At 42.1% G+C, this 20,382-nt stretch overlaps 1 protein-coding gene across 1 annotated transcript in view; it reads right to left on the bottom strand.

Annotated features, from left to right (window-relative positions):
• Window positions 1–20,382, bottom strand: part of SLC38A9 (solute carrier family 38 member 9) — a 67,189-nt gene that overhangs the window by 26,090 nt on the left and 20,717 nt on the right. Inside the window, exons 10-12 of the mRNA XM_060761496.2 lie at window positions 15,174–15,368; window positions 12,124–12,231; window positions 1,086–1,192 (exon numbers count right to left, since the gene is read on the bottom strand). Of these exons, the coding sequence (XP_060617479.2) occupies window positions 1,086–1,192; window positions 12,124–12,231; window positions 15,174–15,368 (410 nt within the window). The remainder of the gene's footprint in view (window positions 1–1,085; window positions 1,193–12,123; window positions 12,232–15,173; window positions 15,369–20,382) is intronic.

Here is a 20,382-nt window from a genome sequence, read left to right as displayed (position 1 = left end):
CGGTACCGAAGGGGCAAGGCTGATCAGGATGGGAGGGGGAGAGGGCTGGGAAGGAGGGAGAGGAGGAGGCGATATCTCCGGATCCGGAGAGGCTTGGCCATGAAGGTGAGTGGAAAGGAGTTCAAGGGGGGGAAGGTGGGGGGGATTTTCAATGTTTAAGAAGGAAAGAATAGACCGAAGATATTGCTGTTGCGCGGAAAAGGAACTAAAGTGAAACCACGCCGTGGGGCCTCTTATACGGCCAGGGGGGGAGGGGTGGTGGTGGGCGGGGTTTCTAATTGGTTTAAAAACTTAGTAAAACTCTAGAATATTCCGATTTTTTGCGCAGGCGCACAAGAAGACCCATATGTGCTCATTTCACAGACGACACGACAAAGAACAACTATTTTCAAAGTAAATACCGCACAATTGTTGGAAATAACACTTTCAAACCGGACACAGAATTTTTTTCAATTTTTGTTATATAGGGTGTTTTAAACATAGTTTATGGCTGCCCTGCTCCCTTTCCCTAGAAAAGTTCCCACAGCCATTACACTGACATTAAACATCCGTAAAACTGAAGTAATCAGTTTTACAAATTAGTAGGATGTAGATAGTTACTAAGTACTCGATCCTCACAGGATACACCTGCAGTATGCATAATTTATTTTTGCGAATGACTTTCTACCAATTCACAAGGCCAACAGGAATAGCAGGGCTAGAGAATTCATGGCCTTCCAAAGGCTGATGAATTACTGTCCTGTTAACTCACACCATTAGCTGGGATGGGATGGGTGGGTAGATGGGAAATGGAGTACATCATCAACTAGCTGGCCACAGTTGCCCTAGTGATAATAAATAGGATATACACAAGCAGTGCAGCCAGGAAGAGGGTGGGGAGGCATGGGCAAAATTCGGCCCTCCAGGTGTTTTGGACTCCAACTTCAGCAGATGAAGTCCAAAACATCTGGAGAGCCACAATCTTGGGGAAAGAAGGAAGAACATCAATCTTTTTATATTTGTTTGTGTCACCATTAGTTTCAAAAGGCAGCTTAAATATGAGAGGTTCATATCTGCACATAATACTTTCTCATGCTGATACTTACATTGTTCTCCTGGTTCTTGTTATTCTTTAGCAATGTAATGATACAATTATGAATAAAGAAGGCCAGGGTCAGCACCCCTGTAAGCTGAGGAAATCGAAGTCTGAATTCTGGAGAAACAAAAGCAGAAGCATTATTATTAAAGAAGCTTCCATCGCCACTATAATATATACCAGTAGTAATCCATGCATATTGCATTCTATGTTGATACTATAGAGGCAGCACTATTTCAGAGGAAGGCAGTAGCAAACCGTCTATGAATATTCCTTACTAAAATAATCCTATGAAATTCATGGGGTCACATGAAGTCAATAGATGACTTGAAGACGCCTACATACACAAAGAGATTTCAGACTGAAGAAGCTTCATCATCTTGATTAACTGAACAAAGTTGGAGATCAGAAATCTTAGCTAGAAACATATCAAAAACATTTTTACACATCAATAGGCTGTAGAAAGTTATTAAGTGCTAATTCAGATAAAGTTTTAAAATATAGAAAAGTGAGATAGGTTTTGTAAAAATCCATATTAATGCAATTGTTTTACATCTAAGAGATTATTCTTCCAATACATAGGGCAAGGTTAATAAAATAAAAATGTATAAACCTGGCAACATAACATCCTTACCTATCCTGATTTTTGTTCGGTGTCCCACAAAAGCCTCACTTTGACATCTCTGTTTAATTCAGCGGTTCCCAACCTTTTTTTGACCAGGGACCACTTTGACCAGGGACCACTCTCCAACATTAGTACCAAAAGAGTTACGAATCCATTTTTTTGTCAACTTTAGATTCAGTTTGGTTATTTGGGGTGCTTATCCAGAAAATTGCATCCAATATACGATATCAGCTCTAGTTTCTGATACAGACAGAGCATATGCTGTCCAGTAGTCACCATCTGCTCATCCACAGAAAACCATATTTAATAATCTAGGGCTGAAGTGGTCTATCCAATGCAATTTTTCTGAACCAGCACCCTAAACAACCCCAGGAATAGGCCTAAAAATGAAACCAACCCCCCCCCCCCAGGCATGACAGGGAACGGGGGGGGGGGGGGGGAGAGCAGTAGGCTTGTTGGTGTGAGCATTTCGTGGGTAGTCAGTCTCTCCCCTCCCAACATCTCAGTTGCCTTGCCACTATTAGAGGGTTTTGCGAGACCAGTAGCTTTTGTTGCAACGATGTAATAACAGTGAGGCCGTGGACAATATTTTAGTTCTTGCTGACGACTGGTGGCCCACAGACCACAGGTTGGGAACCACTGATTTAAGTGATCTGAGGGAGCTAAAAGCTTCAGGATGGGATATGATAAATTTTGGGAAATTACAAGGAAATTGGAAGAAATGTCTTCTAATAGCCTATTTTGACCTTTGATGTTGTTGGCAGAAGATAATTGTTCTGGAGCTGTGGCTATGTTGCTGTTTTTGCTCAAATACAATGAGACATTGTCCTGGAGCTCATTACTAGATGGCTAGCTTTAATTAGAATGTGGAAATAATGGGAGAAAATCATATTGGCAATCTTAACTAAAGCAGACCCAGTAAATCAATGGGATCTCCCAACATGTTGTCTTCCCAGTCAACAGGTCTGCTCAAGTTGGAGCTAGTCAATGGGATTCAGACCACTGTGTTATTTCAAATTGGTTACTTTGATTTTAAGACTTATTATTTAAATTCTTAAATTTCAACAAGATTAAATAATTGTCCTCCCATTCAACATTAACTGCTCATATTATTTTCATATGTTATTTGGAAGTTTCATTAGGGATCTCTGGGCCATTTTAACTTTTTAAAAAATTAAAACAAATGTATTACTACTGTGTCAATGTAATCAAAGGTTAAAGAACTCATTATATAGAAGTTGCACGAAAAGGGCTCACATTAATATACCAGTTTCTAAATTAGTGTCAACAACATCAATGCAAATGTCTTCAAGATGTTGTCTTAGAAAATAAAATACATGTCTGTTTCTAGGACGTTGTATTTGTAACTGGCTTTGGAGGTTTTCTTTTTCCTTCTTGATTACTAACAAACAGACAATGGAAAAATGGGTCTTGTTTAGTCCGTGTACGCTTTAATGATCTGTACTAACTAAGAATTATCTGCAATGGCTTTATAACCACCAATTACAGACTATGTTCTGCACTGTTTAATTCTCTGCAAAACTGCACCAATTCTGGATTCAAAGTTTAGAAACTGGGATGCAAAGACAATGTGTTGATACTGAATGTATTTTACTTGGATGGAAATCTCATCTACTTCCTCACCTTTTATTTGGGATTAAATATCATCTACTCATCTAGAACTTTGTTCCAAAAATGTATTTATGATCAAAAATTAGATTATTTTTTTACACTGTGTAAAGCAGGCATGGGCAAACTTTCTAAATGGGGGATGCATGCTAGCACTCCTGATAGGAGGACTGGCTTCCCAGTGATGGAAGGAAGGAAGGAAGGGAAGGAAGGGAAGAGAGAAGGAACAAAGGATGAAAGGAAGTGAAGGGTGGAAGGAGAAAGGGAGAGGGGGAAGGAGGGAGGAAAGAGAGAAGGAGAAAAAGACAAGAGGGAGGGAGGGAAGGAAGGAGAAGGAAGACAAAGGGGAAGGAAGGAAGGAGAAAAAGAGGGGGGGGGGAAAGAAGGAAGGAAGGACAAAATGATGGAAGGAGAAAGGAGGAGGGAAGGCGGACCAAAGGAAGGAAAGACAAAAGGGAAGGAAGGAAGGAAAGAAGGAAGGGAGGGAGGGAGAAAGAAGGAGGGGAGAGAGGAAAGCCAAAGGAAAGAAAGACAAAAGGAAAGGAAAGGAAAGGAAGGAAGGAGAAAGAAGCAGAGAGGGAAGGAAGGATGAAAAGGAGGAAGTGAAGGAAGGAGGATGGGAGAATGAGGAAGGTAAAGAAGGGAGGGAGGGAAGGAGGAAGGAAAGAGAAGAAGGAAGGACAAAGGGCTGGAAGGGAAGAAGAAAGAGTGAAGGAAGGAGGAAGGAAAGACAGAAGAAAAGAAGGATAGGATGGTGAGAGAGAGGAGGGCCTGAGAAAAGAGCCCAAGGGGCCACATCTGGCCCCAGGGCCTGAGTTTGCCCATACCTGGTGTAAAGCAAGATTAATGAATCACGGAAGGTTTTTAAAGATGTATGTTTTTATTAAAGGGAAGTATCTTCCCAAAATAATGCAATTTGCACTGGTATGTAGGACATGCCTACCACAAGTTGTCTAATGTGACTATGAGTAATATGAATGACTTGGCCACATGAAGGGCCTTTCAGTTAGCATCAACTGGTAAAAAAGAAGAAAAAATGATGGATGAAAGATGCAAACCTTCTAATGGCCTTAGAATGCAAATGTATACAAATTGACTCAGAAGCAAGGCTCACCGAGTTTAACAAAATTTGTTTTCAAGTGAATAGAATGGCAAGTCTTAAAATCCTCCAAAAGTTGATTTTCCGAGTATTTCCAAATACAAGGTGCAGGTTGTTACCTAAAAACACCTAAACGATTTGAGTCCTGGCTATTTGTCCAATCGCATCTTCCCATATAGGCCATCTCATGCACTGCAGTCTGTGGAGGAGGCCCTGCTCTCAGTCCCACACTCGTCTCAAGTATGGCTCGTGGGAACGAGAGAGGGGGCCTTCTCTGTCATCGCTCCCTGTCTCTGGAACTCCCTGCCTAAAGAAACAACCCCCACCTTCCTCTCCATTAAGAAACTTTTGAAAACACACTTATCCCCTTTAGCATATGGAAAGGACGACTTGGACACTTTAATTCATTTGTACTATATGGCTGCTACGATATATTCTAAATGAACACCTATGTTAGCCATTTTAATGTAATGAATTTTAATTGCTGCTTAGGGTATATGTCCTAATCTTTATTATGTCCTAATGGATGGCTTAGACTTTGTTTTTCAGTTCAATGCTTAATTCTTTTATTATACATTTACACTATAAGTTTATAGTGTTATAATACACTATTCTGTATTTATTTTTGATGGAGTTGTACTTATTTTGAGGCATTGAATGTTTACCTTTTTGTGTGTAAACCACCCTGAGTCCCTTCAGGGAGTGAGAGGGCGGTATATAAATATATTATTATTGTTGTTGTTATTATTATTATTATTATTATTATTTACACAAAAGCACAGTATGTCACAGCAAACAAGATCTATATGCTGGATTTCATATCAAAAAATCACAAGTCGAACACTTCCCAAGTGTCTAGGACTGTGTAATGTATCTTCGAATGATGCACGAAGATCCAAGTAAGGTGGCCTTCTGCAGTTGACAGATCGTGATTTTGTCAATGTTTATTGTTTCCAAATTCTGGCTGAGATCTTTTGGCACGGCACCCAGTGCGCCAATAACCACTGGGACCACCTGTATTGGTTTATGTCAGAGTCTTTGCAGTTCGATTTTGAGGTCTTAATAGCGGCTGAGTTTTTCCTGTTGTTTTTCCTCAATGCGACTGTCACCTGGAATTGTTCATTCTTTTAGTCGTCTCCGACTCTTCGTGACCTCATGGACCAGCCCACGCCAGAGCTCCCTGTCGGCCGTCACCACCCCCAGCTCCTTCAAGGTCAGTCCAGTCACTTCAAGGATGCCACCCATCCATCTTGCCTTTGGTCGGCCCCTCTTCCTTTTGCCTTCCACTTTCCCCAGCATAATTGTCTTCTCTAGGCTTTGCTGTCTCCTCATGATGTGGCCAAAGTACTTCAACTTTGTCTCTAGTATCCTTCCTTCCAGTGAGCAGCCGGGCTTTATTTCCTGGAGGATGGACTGGTTGGATCTTCTCGCAGTCCAAGGCACTCTCAGCACTTTCCTCCAGCACCACAGCTCAAAAGCATCTATCTTCCTTCGCTCAGCCTTCCCTAAGGTCCAGCTCTCACATCCGTAGGTTACTACAGGGAATACCATGGCTTGGACTAGGCGGATCTTTGTTGCCAGTCTGATGTCTCTACTCTTTACCTGGAATAGCGACATCAATAATCCAGACTTTTTTCTTTTCCACAATTGTGATGTCTGGTGTATTGTGATCATGGTGTCTCCCCTGCCAGATAAGTATTCGAAAGTCCCTCAGTATTTTTGCATGTTCATTTTCCACGACCATGGCAGGTTTATGATCCCACTAATTCTTTACTGCTGGCAGGTAGTACTTGTGACATAAGTTCCAGTGAATCATCTGGGTCACAGAGTTGTGTCTTTGTTTGTAGTCCGTCTGTGCGATTTTCTTGCAACAGCTGAGGATTTGCTACCGGACCCAATTCAAGGTGCTGGTTCTGGCCTACAAAGCCCTAAACGGTTCCGGCCCAAAATACCTTTCCGACCGCATCTTGGCCTACGAGCCCACGAGGACCTTGAGATCGTCTGGGGAGGCCCTTCTCTCGATCCCGCCTGCCTCACAGGCACGGCTGGCGGGGACGAGGGAGAGGGCCTTCTCGGTGGTGGCCCCCCGGCTGTGGAACACTCTCCCTGCACACATCAGACAGGCGCCTTCCCTCATGTCCTTTCGAAAAAGCCTTAAGACATGGCTGTTCGAGAGGGCATTTAATTAAGTGCTAAACAATACGGTAATGAGAACTGGAATGGAACAAGGAATATGAGACTGGCTATGATTCCACTAAGAGACGAAGCGGATTTTTAGTGTAGTCTGTAATTGTTGTATAGTTTATATGTTGTTGAAACTGGCTTTTTTGTAATTGTCTTTTATGTGTACTGTACACCGCCATGAGTCGCCCTTATGGGCTGAGAATGGCGGTTAATAAGTGCATCAAATAAATAAATAAATAAATATGATCAATGGTTTTATCAGCTTCCTTGCACAGTCTGCATTTTGGGTCATCCGCTGATGATGATGATGATGATGATGATGATGATGATAATTATTATTATTATGGTGTACTGATCAAGACATGTGTGCTCACCTGAGTCCTTCAATACATCTGAATTTAAGATGGCAAATGCATTGCCTACCCAGAGCCCAGAGCTGAACTTTTAGCATTTGGGTCTGGTCTGATTAAAGTTAAAATCTGGATTCACCCAGATGCCGTTGGACGACATCTGTTCAAATTCACAAACAATTCATCAAAGCCGCCTAATTCTCTACCACCCTCTTTTTCCTCTGCTCTGTTTGGATAACCGTGCAGACTATAAACATTGGCAGATTAAGTGTGCCAGTAAACAGTAAAAATCTGCGCAGTGTTTCTGACGAAGGCCATGTGGAGGCCTGTTGTGGAACAGCTCCGCCTGGCGAGTTAGGTCAAGCCAAAGAAGCACAGAGAATGGATGTAATGGACAGCAACATGTGAAATGATTGCCCGTGTAAACATTACATTGGCACGCTGTCACATAAGAATATACTTGCTGCACATACTGATACGGCTAAGGTGCCAGCAGACTATGGCCTGGGCCAGTAATTTGCTAGAGTGTTCACTCCATTTTCAAGAAAGCCTTTCTGTTTGGATCTTTCCCAAGAGCAATAAAGAAGAATGCATGTCCGTTAAGGCTCTCAAAAAAAATGGATAACCCCAAAGTTTGCAACATCCCCTGCTACCCAACCAAAGTTAAAATAACACACCGCTTCATCATTTGGAAGCAAAATGTTTACCATAAAATCAATAATTGACAAGGAAACCTTTTTAGCACTGTTATTTACACTAATATAGTGGTTAAGAGAACAGAGGAAATGTTTTATGAACTACAAGTCTTGAATCTTGGTGTGAGCGCCTAACAAATTCCTCAGAATGACATGTGCTTTAGGTTACAGTAAACAGCAATGCTTTTTTTCCTGTTTAATCAAAATAACCTTAAGTTTATGAAATTCATCAAGAGACTATAAAATCTCCAAAAGAAGAATAAAAAACTATACTGGGCTTTGCCAACTTTATAGAAATAATGTAAACGTCATTGCATGTGGGACTAAAATCCAGGGTCACTTTTACTGTTCTCTGTTTTTCTTTATCATTTCAAAGGTCATTTCATGGAAAATGCAACATGTCAGAACTTCAAAATCTCCAAGTACAGCTTTCAAATTACCTTCTTACTGGTGATTCCAGCTTTCCCAACCTAGTACCTTCCAGATGTGCTAAATTATAACTCCCATAATTCCATCTACAGTGGGCAACAACCAGAAAATATGGGAATTTCACACACTATGATCATGTATGAGAAACACATAACCCATCAGTTGTTGTTAGTCTGCAACTTCCATTAACTTTAGTTTCCCGGGTTGTATGGCCATGTTCCAGAAGCATTCTCGCCTGACGTTTTGCCCACGTCTATGGCAGGCCAATGGTGTCATATTCCAGCAGTAGAAGATACAATTAAATGATATATTTTGGCTTTAACTGGCGTGTTTAATCTATTGTTTTAATGAATTTTTTAATGTATTTGTTGATTGTTTATGATGGCGATAGCATCATAAGGTGCTTGTTGTGAGGCCGCCCTCAGGGGTGAGAAGGGTGGGGTATAAATGTATATAATAAATAAATGTAAATAATAAATAAATATCTGGAGAGCCGAGTGTTCCCTGTGCCTCTGTAGATCAAATCCTCCTACTATAGGTCATATTACAAACAGACTGTACATTTGGGTTGCTGTGAGTTTTCCGGGCCACATGGCCATGTTCCAGAAGCAATCTTTCCTGACATTTCACCCGCATCTATGGCAGACATCCTTAGAGGTTGTGAGGTCTGTTGGAAATTAAGACAAATGGGGTTTATATATCTGTGGAATGTCCAGAGTGGGAGAAAGAACCCTTGTCTGTTCGAGGCAAGTGTGAATGTTGCAAATGGCCACCTTGATTAGCATTGAATGGCCTTACATCTTCAAAGCCTGGTTGCTTCCTGCCTGGGGGAATCTTTTGTTGGTAGGTATTAGCTAGCTCTGATTGTTTCTTGACTGGAATTCCCCTGTGTTCTGAGTGTTGTTCTTTGTTTACTGTCCTGTTTACTGTCCTGTTCAATTTCATGGTTTCCTCCTTTCTGTTGAAATTGTCCACATGTTTGTGGATTTCAATGGCTTCTCTGTGTAGTCTGACATGGTGATTGTTGGAGTGGTCCAGCATTTCTGTGTTCTTTAATAATATGCTGTAGGTTTTGCCAACAGTTTTAATATGCAAGGCTGAGATTGTATGGGCTGTCATGATCATTCACTAGTCTGAACTGAGAATTTTTTTTAAAAAAAAGCTACTGTCTTACAACAGTTCTTGTAAGCTTACAGCCTAGTGAAGATGGTGACCCAAAGTATGTAACATGGAACTCTTGAGAATTTTAACATTGCCTCCATGTCACTGAAACCACAATGAGGAAACTGATGTGTTGGTATAACGATAAATGGCCCCATGAACTAAGCAACACAGATAACATGCAATCTGGTTCCTTTGACAAATTTTATCTGCATTAATACAGTCCCTGTTGGAAAAAAAACCCTCTCTAATAAATGTTAAGTGTTCTTTTTTTCTTCCTGACCACACAAGTAAAAGTGTTAAGCATTTTTCCAATTATGAAAGTTAGAATGATGTATTTGTGGGATAATGTTTCTTTCCCTCAACAGCTGCAGCCTGCTCTATAGCCATCAGGGAACTGCTGAAGCCGCTTCTGTCTTGGCCAGCAGACCAAATAAACAGAGATTGGGTGGACCCCAGAGCATATCTTGTGGGACATATGCCTCATATCCTACTTTCCGTCTCCTTTAGTATTTGAATTTAGCTAAAGCACTGAAGAATGTGCATGGATGGAGTGGCATGGGAGGACAAAGGTCAGGAAGCAAAGATTCCCCCTCTTTTCTCGCAGGGCAGTTAGAAGCGCTTCTCCACAGTCAACATTTCACTTCTTTGTGGAGCTGCCATGGCCCTGTGCCGTTCGAAGAACCCTAAGCTGCTGCCTTTCCTAGTGTCGTTTAATGTTTTTCCCCTAATGCTGCATTCCAAACTATTTGATTTAGACTGCATTTTGAAAAATTACTTTTCTGAATTTAGCTAGAGAACTGAAGCATGTGCATAGATGGGGTGGCATGAGAGGAAAAAGGTCAGGACATGCAAGCAAGCAAAGATTCCCCCTCTTTTCTCACAGGGCAGTTAGAAGCTCTTCTCTACAGTCAACGTTTCACCTCTTTGTGGAGCTGCCATGGCCCTGCGCCATTCACAGAACCCTATGCTGCCGCCTTTCCTAGTGCCTTTTAATGTTTTTCCCCTGATGCTGCATTCCAAACTGTTTGATCTAGACTGCATTTTGAAAAGTTACTTTTCTGAAGTTTAAAGCCACCGACCTAGAATGGCCAGCATTTTCAGAATACCTGGTGCCCAACAGAGCATTCTGAACATTAAGAGATCTAACAGATCCATCAATCAACACTGTCAATGGACTTAGACAAGCTCAACAACAAAGAAAGGGATCCTCAACAGGTTGTCTCACCCAGGGCCCCACAAACCCATTACCACCATCTTGCCATCCAGTTTGCTACCACTGTTACTAGACAAGTAGCCCTTCTTACTTGCCAGCATCAGGCAACTCTCACTGGTTCATGTTCAGGGGCACATAGTCCCCTCCAGACCAGCATAGTTATGTGTCATGTATCATGTTCCACAGTTGGTGGTGTTAGGCCTAGCTGTTGGTGATGGAAGGGCAGAGTAATCTGTAAGTAAGAATTTACAGGCAAAAGCAATTAAAGGTGGAGACATGCAAGAGACAGGATGCAGCTGGGATTAACTGGATATAAGGAGCTAGCCTGGAGTCTGATCTTCAGTAGAAAAGTGTTTATCCTATTTGGCTATGGATGCCGCTGGTTTTCCCCCCAGGTTTGTGGATTTTCGGTATCCTGACCTGTCTCCTGAACTCTTGGAACCCTGAACCTCTGGACTGGCTATTGACAACGGTATAGACTCTTGATCCTTGGACTTTAATCATTGAACTCTCAGTGTTTGACTACTGGACTGAACCTTTTGATTACAGTGTTCTCCTGAACCTGCATTGGCGTTTGCTACCAGTTTTGTTTTATACTTTGTGGCTGAGTGCTATCTTTATGTTTTATATTTGGACAATGAAAACAGTCAGACAGTAAGTGCTGCTTTAATGAAACAGTCTGACACAAGCTGGGTGATTGTTTTGGTTCACCTCTGCCTGTGTACTGGCAGAGCCCTGGCATCATGACACCATGACCCTGGTAGGTCAATTGAGTCTATGGTGTAAAGTTTGGAGTAAAGGTAACTTCCATTTAATCCCATAACTACCCTTTTATCCACCTTTAGGCTCAATTAGTAAACCCGGAATTGGAAGCATGAATAATCCTAATTCAAAATACATTTGCATAGCAGGTTAGCCTTATACATAAAGATCCTTCATGTCTGAATGTGCATCTTTTTAAAAAGGTTCCTTCTAATGAAAGTGATTACACAAGCTGCTTAAGAGTTCTGTTTCAGGGTTGAAATGACTCCCTTGTCATTGATAGTTGCCAACACTGCAGTGACAGTCTACATATTGCTTTGAAAACAAAATCCCTGAATGAGTAGCCTGAGAACAGAAAGAGAAAGGACAAAAGAACAGAAGGACACTTTCAAAGCTTCTCACTAACAGAGCAATCCTTTGACTAGGCTGAAATGCCCCAAGCATTTCCCAAGTCTTTCCATGCTCCTGTGGGCAGGATTGAGGGAGAGAAGATGCTGTGCTTGCTATTCTTTCCTCTTTTTCCTCTTTCAAAACAGATACTTTTCCTTCAGTCAAGAAATTGGGGAAGGATGATATTAAAATGTAATGTCTACACTTTTTCTAAGTTGTAGGATAAGACAACAAGGGGCTGGAAAGGTTTTGTATATTAGAGAACCAGAGCATTCCTCCTCCAGCCTCCAGTATGCCCCTTTTCCAGTATTGGCATTAGGGAATGAAACGATAACTGAAAGATTCCCAGAGAAAGAAAAGTTGGAAATGTGAGGAATTCCAACTTCTCCTGCCTTGGAGGGAAAATATCCTGGAGAGACTAAGATTCCGTTCCAGTGTCTGATTAAATAACAAAACAAAAAAGACAACATTCTAGAAAGATTGCTCTCTTAATAAAATAAAGTTTTACCTGGCACAAAATATTCACTTGTTTGAGACCAGTCAAATTCTAAATGAAATCCCAAGTGTGCCGCCTTTACAGTAACAAGGATGACGAGGTAAACGACTGAAACAGTACCTGAAAATAAAGAGAGAAGGAAAATGCAACATTACTCTAGTAAACTTATAAAATAATAAGGAAGAATGAAATTGTTCTATGGTTCCTAGGTGACCTATACTGTGGCTGTTGCAAGCTTGGAGAAAGCAGATAAGTATTGTATTGTCGAAGGCTTTCATTGCCTGAAATGCTGGGTTGCTGTGAGTTTTCTGGGCTGTATTGCCATGTTCCAGATACATTCTCTCCTGATGTTTTGCCCACATCTATGGCAGGCATCCTCAGAAGTTGAAGGACCCCCTCAACCTCTGAAGATATCTGCCATAGATGTGAGTGAAATCTCAGGAGAGAATGATTCCAGAACATGGCCATGTTCTATTCTTATGTCAGTAGAAAAAGGAAAAACAAGGAGGCGATAGGACCTCTTCGCGGAGAAGATGGGGCAATGCTGACAGGGGATAGGGAAAAGGCAGAACTACTTAATGCCTTCTTTGCCTCGGTCTTCTCACAAAAAGAGAGTCTTCAACCTCAGCAAGATGGAGTGGATGAGGGATTGGAGGACATCCAACCCCAAATTGGGAAAGAAGTCGTCCAGGAATACCTGGCCGCTCTTAATGAGTTCAAGTCCCCAGGGCCAGATCAACTACACCCCAGAGTATTGAAGGAACTAGCGGAAGTCATTTCGGAACCATTGGCAACCATCTTTGAGAGTTCTTGGAGAATGGGAGAAGTTCCAGCAGATTGGAGGAGGGCCAATGTGGTTCCAATCTTCAAGAAGGGAAAAAAGGATGACCCAAACAACTACCGTCCAGTCAGCCTCACGTCGATACCGGGCAAGATTTTGGAAAAGATTGTTAAGGAAGCGGTCTGCAAACACTTAGAAACAAATGCAGTCATCGCTAATAGTCAACATGGATTTATCAAAAACAAGTCATGCCAGACTAATCTGATCTCTTTCTTCGATAGAGCTACAAGCTGGGTAGATGCGGGGAATGCCGTGGATGTAGCGTACCTGGATTTCAGTAAGGCCTTCGACAAGGTCCCCCATGACCTTCTGGCAAGGAAACTAGTCCAATGTGGGCTAGGCAAAACTACGGTGAGGTGGATCTGTAATTGGTTAAGTGGACGAACACAGAGAGTGCTCACTAATGCTTCCTCTTCATCTTGGAAAGAAGTGACAAGTGGAGTGCCGCAGGGTTCCGTCCTGGGCCCGGTCCTGTTCAACATCTTTATTAATGACTTAGATGAAGGGCTAGAAGGCATGATCATCAAGTTTGCAGACGACACCAAATTGGGAGGGATAGCCAATAGTCCAGAGGACAGGAGCAGAATTCAAAACGATCTTGACAGATTAGAGAGATGGGCCAAAACTAACAAAATGAAGTTCAACGGTGACAAATGCAAGATACTCCACTTTGGCAGAAAAAATGAAATGCAAAGATACAGAATGGGGGACGCCTGGCTCGAGAGCAGTACGTGTGAAAAAGATCTTGGAGTCCTCGTGGACAACAAGTTAAACATGAGCCAACAATGTGATGTGGCGGCAAAAAAAGCCAATGGGATTTTGGCCTGCATCAATAGGAGCATAGTGTCTAGATCTAAGGAAGTAATGCTACCCCTCTATTCTGCTTTAGTTAGACCACATCTGGAATATTGTGTCCAATTCTGGGCACCACAGTTCAAGAGAGATATTGACAAGCTGGAATGTGTCCAGAGGAGGGCGACTAAAATGATCAAGGGTCTGGAGAACAAGCCCTATGAGGAGCGGCTTGGGGAACTGGGCATGTTTAGCCTGAAGAAGAGAAGGCTGAGAGGAGATATGATAGCCATGTATAAATATGTGAGAGGAAGCCACAGGGAGGAGGGAGCAAGCTTGTTTTCTGCTTCCTTGGAGACTAGGACGCGGAACAATGGCTTCAAACTACAAGAGAGGAGATTCCATCTGAACATTAGGAAGAACTTCCTGACTGTGAGAGCCGTTCAGCAGTGGAACTCTCTGCCCCGGAGTGTGGTGGAGGCTCCTTCTTTGGAAGCTTTTAAACAGAAGCTGGATGGCCATCTGTCAGGGGTGATTTGAATGCAATATTCCTGCGTCTTGGCAGGGGGCTGGACTGGATGGCCCATGAGGTCTCTTCCAACTCTTTGATTCTATGATTCTATATAGTCTGGAAAACTCACAGCAAACCAGATAAGTATTTATCAGTTTTTCCATTCCCTCTTCTTTCTTCTACTTTTTAATGCTTTTTCTTTTCCACGTGTATATCAAATATGGAAATAACTGCTCTTGCTATGAAGTTACCTTTTATCCAGGACTTAATAATAATCATAACTTTATTTTTATACTCCATCTCCCTGAATGGACTCGGGGTAGCTTATAAAGGGACAAGCACAGAGTTGGAATATTGAGCCTTCCAGATGTTATTTGATAGTCAACTCTGAAGAGACGAGAGCAGCTAGATTCCAACAACATCTGGAAGGGCACAAACATTCTCCATTCCTGCTTTATATTATAAATGATCAGGAACAAAAAAAAAAAGAGAGAGAGAAGAAACCCAAGATGGTGGACAAAGCAGCTGAGAAAATTATGTGAGCACTATCTTGATTGTTCTGCAGTTTTTTCTACAACAATCATTTGACAGGATACTTCATAGAGAGAAAACTGAAGACCTTGAAAAAAAACATTTTTTACTACAGTTCCAAGAATCCCTAGACAAAATGTCCCAACTCCCACATTGATAAGCTTTGAAACTTCATGAAAGTTATTAGATCATCTAGTGGAGACCTTTTATGCAATACATAATTTGTCCTCTGCTCATCCTCCCCCAGTTTAATTGAAATATTAAAAAGGATCTGTATAGTAATGAAAAAGTTAAGACAAGATTTCCAAGGGAAAAACATTTCAAAAAAGGGCTATACACTTTTCGAAACACATTACACATATAGTCTCCAGGAACACTGTTTCATACCTAAGATGTTAAATTTGGCAAAGAAAGATGGAGACTTAAAATTCAATAATAGAAGAATGATAATCAGGTAAAATGGGACTGTTTTCGATTTGCTCCACCACTCTTCAAATTCCTCAAATCCTGCATCACCGGTAGAAAGAAGGAGAGAAGTTCTGTTTCCTGGAATTTCCTGGCCAGCATCATTTGGACATATTACTGTAAAAATGGGGAAAAAGGGAAACAAAAAAGGGGGATTTAGTTCCAGCAAGAAATAAGGATTGAGTTGGCTTCTTAACAAAAGACCCTCCTCATAAATGTATAGCAGAGTAACTTAGCAGCAGCAGCGTGACCCAGCACCAGTAGCCCAAATTGATAAAAAATAACACACAGACCAATGTTATCTCTTCCATGGGAGGCTTTTCTTGTAAAATAATCTTCATATGATTCTGTGAGGGGTTTTTTTTGGTCATGTCAGGAGCGACTTGAGAAACTGCAAGTCGCTTCTGGTGTGAGAGAATTGGCCGTCTGCATAGACGTTGCCCAGGGGACGCCCGGATGATTTGATGTTTTTATCATCCTTGTGGGAGGCTTCTCTCATGTCCCCGCATGAGGAGCTGGAGCTGATAGAGGGAGCTCATCCGCCTTTCCCCGGATTCAAACCTGCGACCTGTCGGCACAGGGGTTTAACCCACTGCGCCACCGGTGATGATTCTGTGGTGATTGTATTTCAATAAATGTTACATGAATAGTGTTAAAACCAAATTTGGTCCCTAAAGTGTCTCATTAGTCTAAACTGCCTTGCTATTCCTTGAACACTCTGCACAAAAGAACAGGAATCTCTTGGGTTCATAACACATGGTTGCACTATTTACAAGAACTAGGTTTCCATAACACAAGTAATCAGTAGCTTTACACACAGCAGCCTTCATACTGGAGTTTTCTCACACGAGACCTCTCTCACACAGAGGTTTATCTCACACTCCTTAGGACGACAGTACCTGTGGCCCACTAAGAGGCTTCAGCCTACTCACTCTCCTCAGGATAACAGTAATTTTGGCCCACTGACTCTAACAGGCTTTGGCCTACTAACTCTTTTAGTGCTTGATTCACACTTTTGTAATAAAAAATACCCAGTTAATTTTTAATATTTCTGACTGTGTGTTCAAAATCAGGGCATACATTGAGATTACTAAGAGCTCGACTGTGGCTGAAGCAACAAGATGACTTAGGGGTTGGAATGGTGTGGGTTCTAGCTTCATGTTTTTTAATGTCTTGGCAGTTTTCTGAACGGTTTCAATTTACAAAGAAGGTCACTCGCACAGAAAAGTATTGTAAGGCAACAATCATTCCCCTACTTATCACCATCCTTGCCTCCAACGCACACCACATCACCACCCACTGTGTGAGTATTCTCCTTGCCCCTGCCAAGGCAACAGACAGAGCAACACAAAAGAATTATCATCTAGGAAACACAGTTGAACGTTTTGTTCTGCATGCTTGTTCTTTTCCTGCCTTTCACGGAGAGAGAAGCAAGACAGCAGCAAAAGGGCTGTCTCCTTTTTTAAAAGTGTGTCACTGTTATGAAGGCATCTAGTCGCACAATTTCTGGATGTGTTCAGCGTCTTGTTTGGAGGCTTTGTATCTCATTGCCTGGAGACAAGAGGCTGCCCACTTGTCTGCAATGAGTAAGCCAGTTCCTAATTAGAAGGCAGTACTAGCTCATATTTACTAACAGAGTTGGATTCACATAATGAACATACACACATGGTTATAGTAGTCACATGCTACTCTCATAGAATCATAGAATCAAAGAGTTGGAAGAGACCTCATGAGCCATCCAGTCAAACCCCCTGCCATCCAGCCTCTGCTTAAAAGCTTCCAAAGAAGGAGCTTCCCCCACACTCTGGGGCAGAGAGTTCCACTGCTGAACGGTTCTCACAGTCAGGAAGTTCTTCCTCATGTTCAGATGGAATCTCCTTTCTTGTAGTTTGAAGCCATTGTTCCGCGTCCTAGTCTCCAGGGAAGCAGAAAACAAGCTTGCTCCCTCCTCCGTGACTTCCTCTCACATATTTATACATGGCTATCATATCTCCTCTCAGCCTTCTCTTCTCCAGGCTAAACATGCCCAGCTCTTTAAGCCGCTCCTCATAGGGCTTGTTCTCCAGACCCTTGATCATTTTAGTCACCCTCCTCTGGACACATTCCAGCTTGTCAATATGTCTCTTGAATTGTGGTGCCCAGAATTGGACACAATATTCCAGGTGTGGTCTAACCAAGGCAGAATAGAGCATGGGTAGCATGACTTCCCTAGATTTAGACACTATGCTCCTATTGATGCAGGCCAAAATCCCATTGGCTTTTTTTTGCCACCACATCACATTGTTGGCTCATGTTTAACTTGTTGTCCACGAGGACTCCAAGATCTTTTTCACACGTACTGCTCTCGAGCCAGGCATTGTCCCCCATTCTGTATCTTTGCATTTTGTTTTTCTTATCGAATCATAAAATTTGTATTAGGGGAGTTCTTTTGTCTCTAGCCCCTAAATACCCTAAAAGCATCAGATCCCACCTGATCTTGGAAACTAAGCAGTGTCACCTCTGGTTAGTAATTGGATGGGAGATCACTAACAAAGACCAGATGCTGTAGGCCAGGCATGGGCAAACTTTCTAACTTGCGAGCTGCATGGCAGGCTGGATTGGGGTGGGCAGGCCAGGAGGAAGGGGCTTTTCCCTAAATCCCCCCGCATACAACCACACCCCCCCTCCCTTTCTCTTCTCTTTCGGAGGCAGAAAGTCAAGGAAAGACAGGAAACGTTTGGATTTCAAAAGGGTTGGTCTTGGTCAGGATGAGATGGTGGATGGGAGAGAAAAAGCAACAGGACTGTGGCACAGCTGGCTGGGAGTCAGCTGCATTAAGATCACTACTGACCGAAAGGTCATGAGTTCGAAGCCAGCCCGGGTCGGAGTGACCTCTCGACCAAAAATTGTGTAGCTTGTTGTTGACCTTTGCAGCCCGAAAGACAGTTGCATCTGTCAAGTAGGAAATTTAGATACCACTTACGTGGGGAGGCTAATTTAACTGATTTACGAGGCCATAAAAATCTCCAGGAAGTATGCAAAGAATAAGGAAAGTACTTCATCAGTGTCACAAACGGATGGTGAAGCGACAGCTCTCCTAGTGGCCAGAAGCTGGAATGTTAAATAGCCTCTGAGTGTCTGTCTATATATGTTGTGTGTCTATGGCATTGAATGTTTGCCATGTATATGTATATTGTAATCTGCCCTGAGTCCCCTGTGGGATGAGAAGGGCAGAATATAAATACTGTAAATAAATATAAAATAAATAAAAGTGAATCCATGAGACCCTATATTGCCTACTCCTGATATAGAATCCTACAGCTGAAAGGGACCCTCAAGGGTCATCCAGTCCAACCCCCTGCCATGCAAGAAGAAACAATCAAAGCACTCCCGATAGAAGCCTCTGCAGAAAAGCCTCCAGAGAAGGAGACTCCACCACACTTCCAGGCAGCCTAAGCCATTCTCTAGGAAGCTCTTTCTAATCTTTTTAGTCCCTGCTATTTGAACCCATTACTCCCTTGTGCCCTGGTCTCTAGAGCAGTAGAAAGTCAGTTTTCACCCTCCTCCTCAATGGGACATCCTTTTAAATCTTGAAACATGGTTCTCATGTTCCCTCTCAGTTGTCTCTTCTCCCAGGTAAACATCCCCTAGGAGGAAAGGAGGAAGGAAAAAGAGAAGGGAGGGAAGGATGGAAGGGTGAAAGGAAATGGAGGGAGTGAAGGGAGGGAGAAGGAAGGAAAGACAAAAGGGAAGGGAGGGAGGGGAAAGAGAGAGGGGGAGGGAGGGAGGAAAGAGGGAAGGAAGGACAAAAGGGTGGAAGGGAAGGAGGGAGGGAAGGGAGGGAGGGAGGGAAGGGAGGGAGGGAGGGAGGGAGAGAGGAAAGAGAGAAGGAAGGATAGGAGAATGAGAGAGAGGAGGGTCTGAGAAAAGAGCCTACCTGCTGTAGGCTATATTTCAGAGGGAGGATTGGTTTATTCCTTGAATCAGAAGACAATATGAAGCCCCAGTCACCAACCCAAAATTCTGGGAGCTAAAGTCCAAAACAGCTGGAGAGCCAAAGTTTGGGAACCACTGTCTTACACTAGACATTGTACTAAAGGATTTTACTGGAAGCAACCCTGATATGTTATGATGTGGGCAAAACGGAAATATTGCAAATTAATATTTTTTCTAAAGCAGTGTTAGCCACAGCTCACCATCCATAGTACAAAGTTACCAGTTTGGAGGTCAGATGCAAGCAGCTGTCAGCCATAAACAAGCATGTTTTATGCACAATCTGTGATCTAACTATGTAATTCTGTGGAACTTTCTTCTGAATTTTCTTTCATCCCATACTGGCATTGTTCCAGGCCATCCACAATGCCCTTAAACACAGAGCTTCATGGAGCATGTGGTCATGTTTCTGAAAAGCTAATGAACGCGACTGAGTCATCAGGATTATTTTTGCCAGTCTGTTTGTTCTCCATTGTCTGTATACCAGTAGTGTTTGAGAGAAAATCAACAGTACTTCTGAAATGTACACGGGATTCTTCTGTGCAGAGAATGGAAGATTGCAGACAAATAGTTGATTCCCCCCATGAAACCTGATGCAAACTGGCATTAATTAAGTTTATATTTAACATATGTAAGAGTAAGCCATTAGTCAAAATCAAAACGGCTTTCAATATGATTCTTAAATACTGAGCCATGTCTTTTGTGATAATTTTTCTTTTCACCACATCTTTCTGTGCAAAAACAACTACTGAATTCTGTTTTTAATACCATGTGATTGTGTAATATCTAATATATTTAGCAAATTATATTTTGTATTTCCAACTTTTAGGATAACAATTGGGCTTATATATACACACACACGCGCACACACAATGTGACACTGTAATAAAGGCTATTGTTGCTGAGTGCTAGAAATATGATTTCTCTGGAGACAATTTATCTGGATTTTTCTGCTTCTTTAATTGGTCTCAGAGATACCTTATCCTTTTTATCGAGTTATGTCTTTATAAACTTTAAAAAAATCACATTCTTAAAAATGGCATAGCATCAACTCAGCGATATTATAATTACCGAAGAAAACAACGCAGTCTGAGCATGCCTTATCTGGAATTCCCCATTTTTGTTGGGTTTTTTTGCCTCATTTATTTTCAAAATTATT

The sequence above is a fragment of the Anolis sagrei genome, chromosome 2, assembly GCF_037176765.1.
Source record: "Anolis sagrei isolate rAnoSag1 chromosome 2, rAnoSag1.mat, whole genome shotgun sequence".
Taxonomy (NCBI): Eukaryota; Metazoa; Chordata; class Lepidosauria; order Squamata; family Dactyloidae; genus Anolis; species Anolis sagrei.
This window is presented reverse-complemented; position numbering and strand designations above follow the sequence as displayed.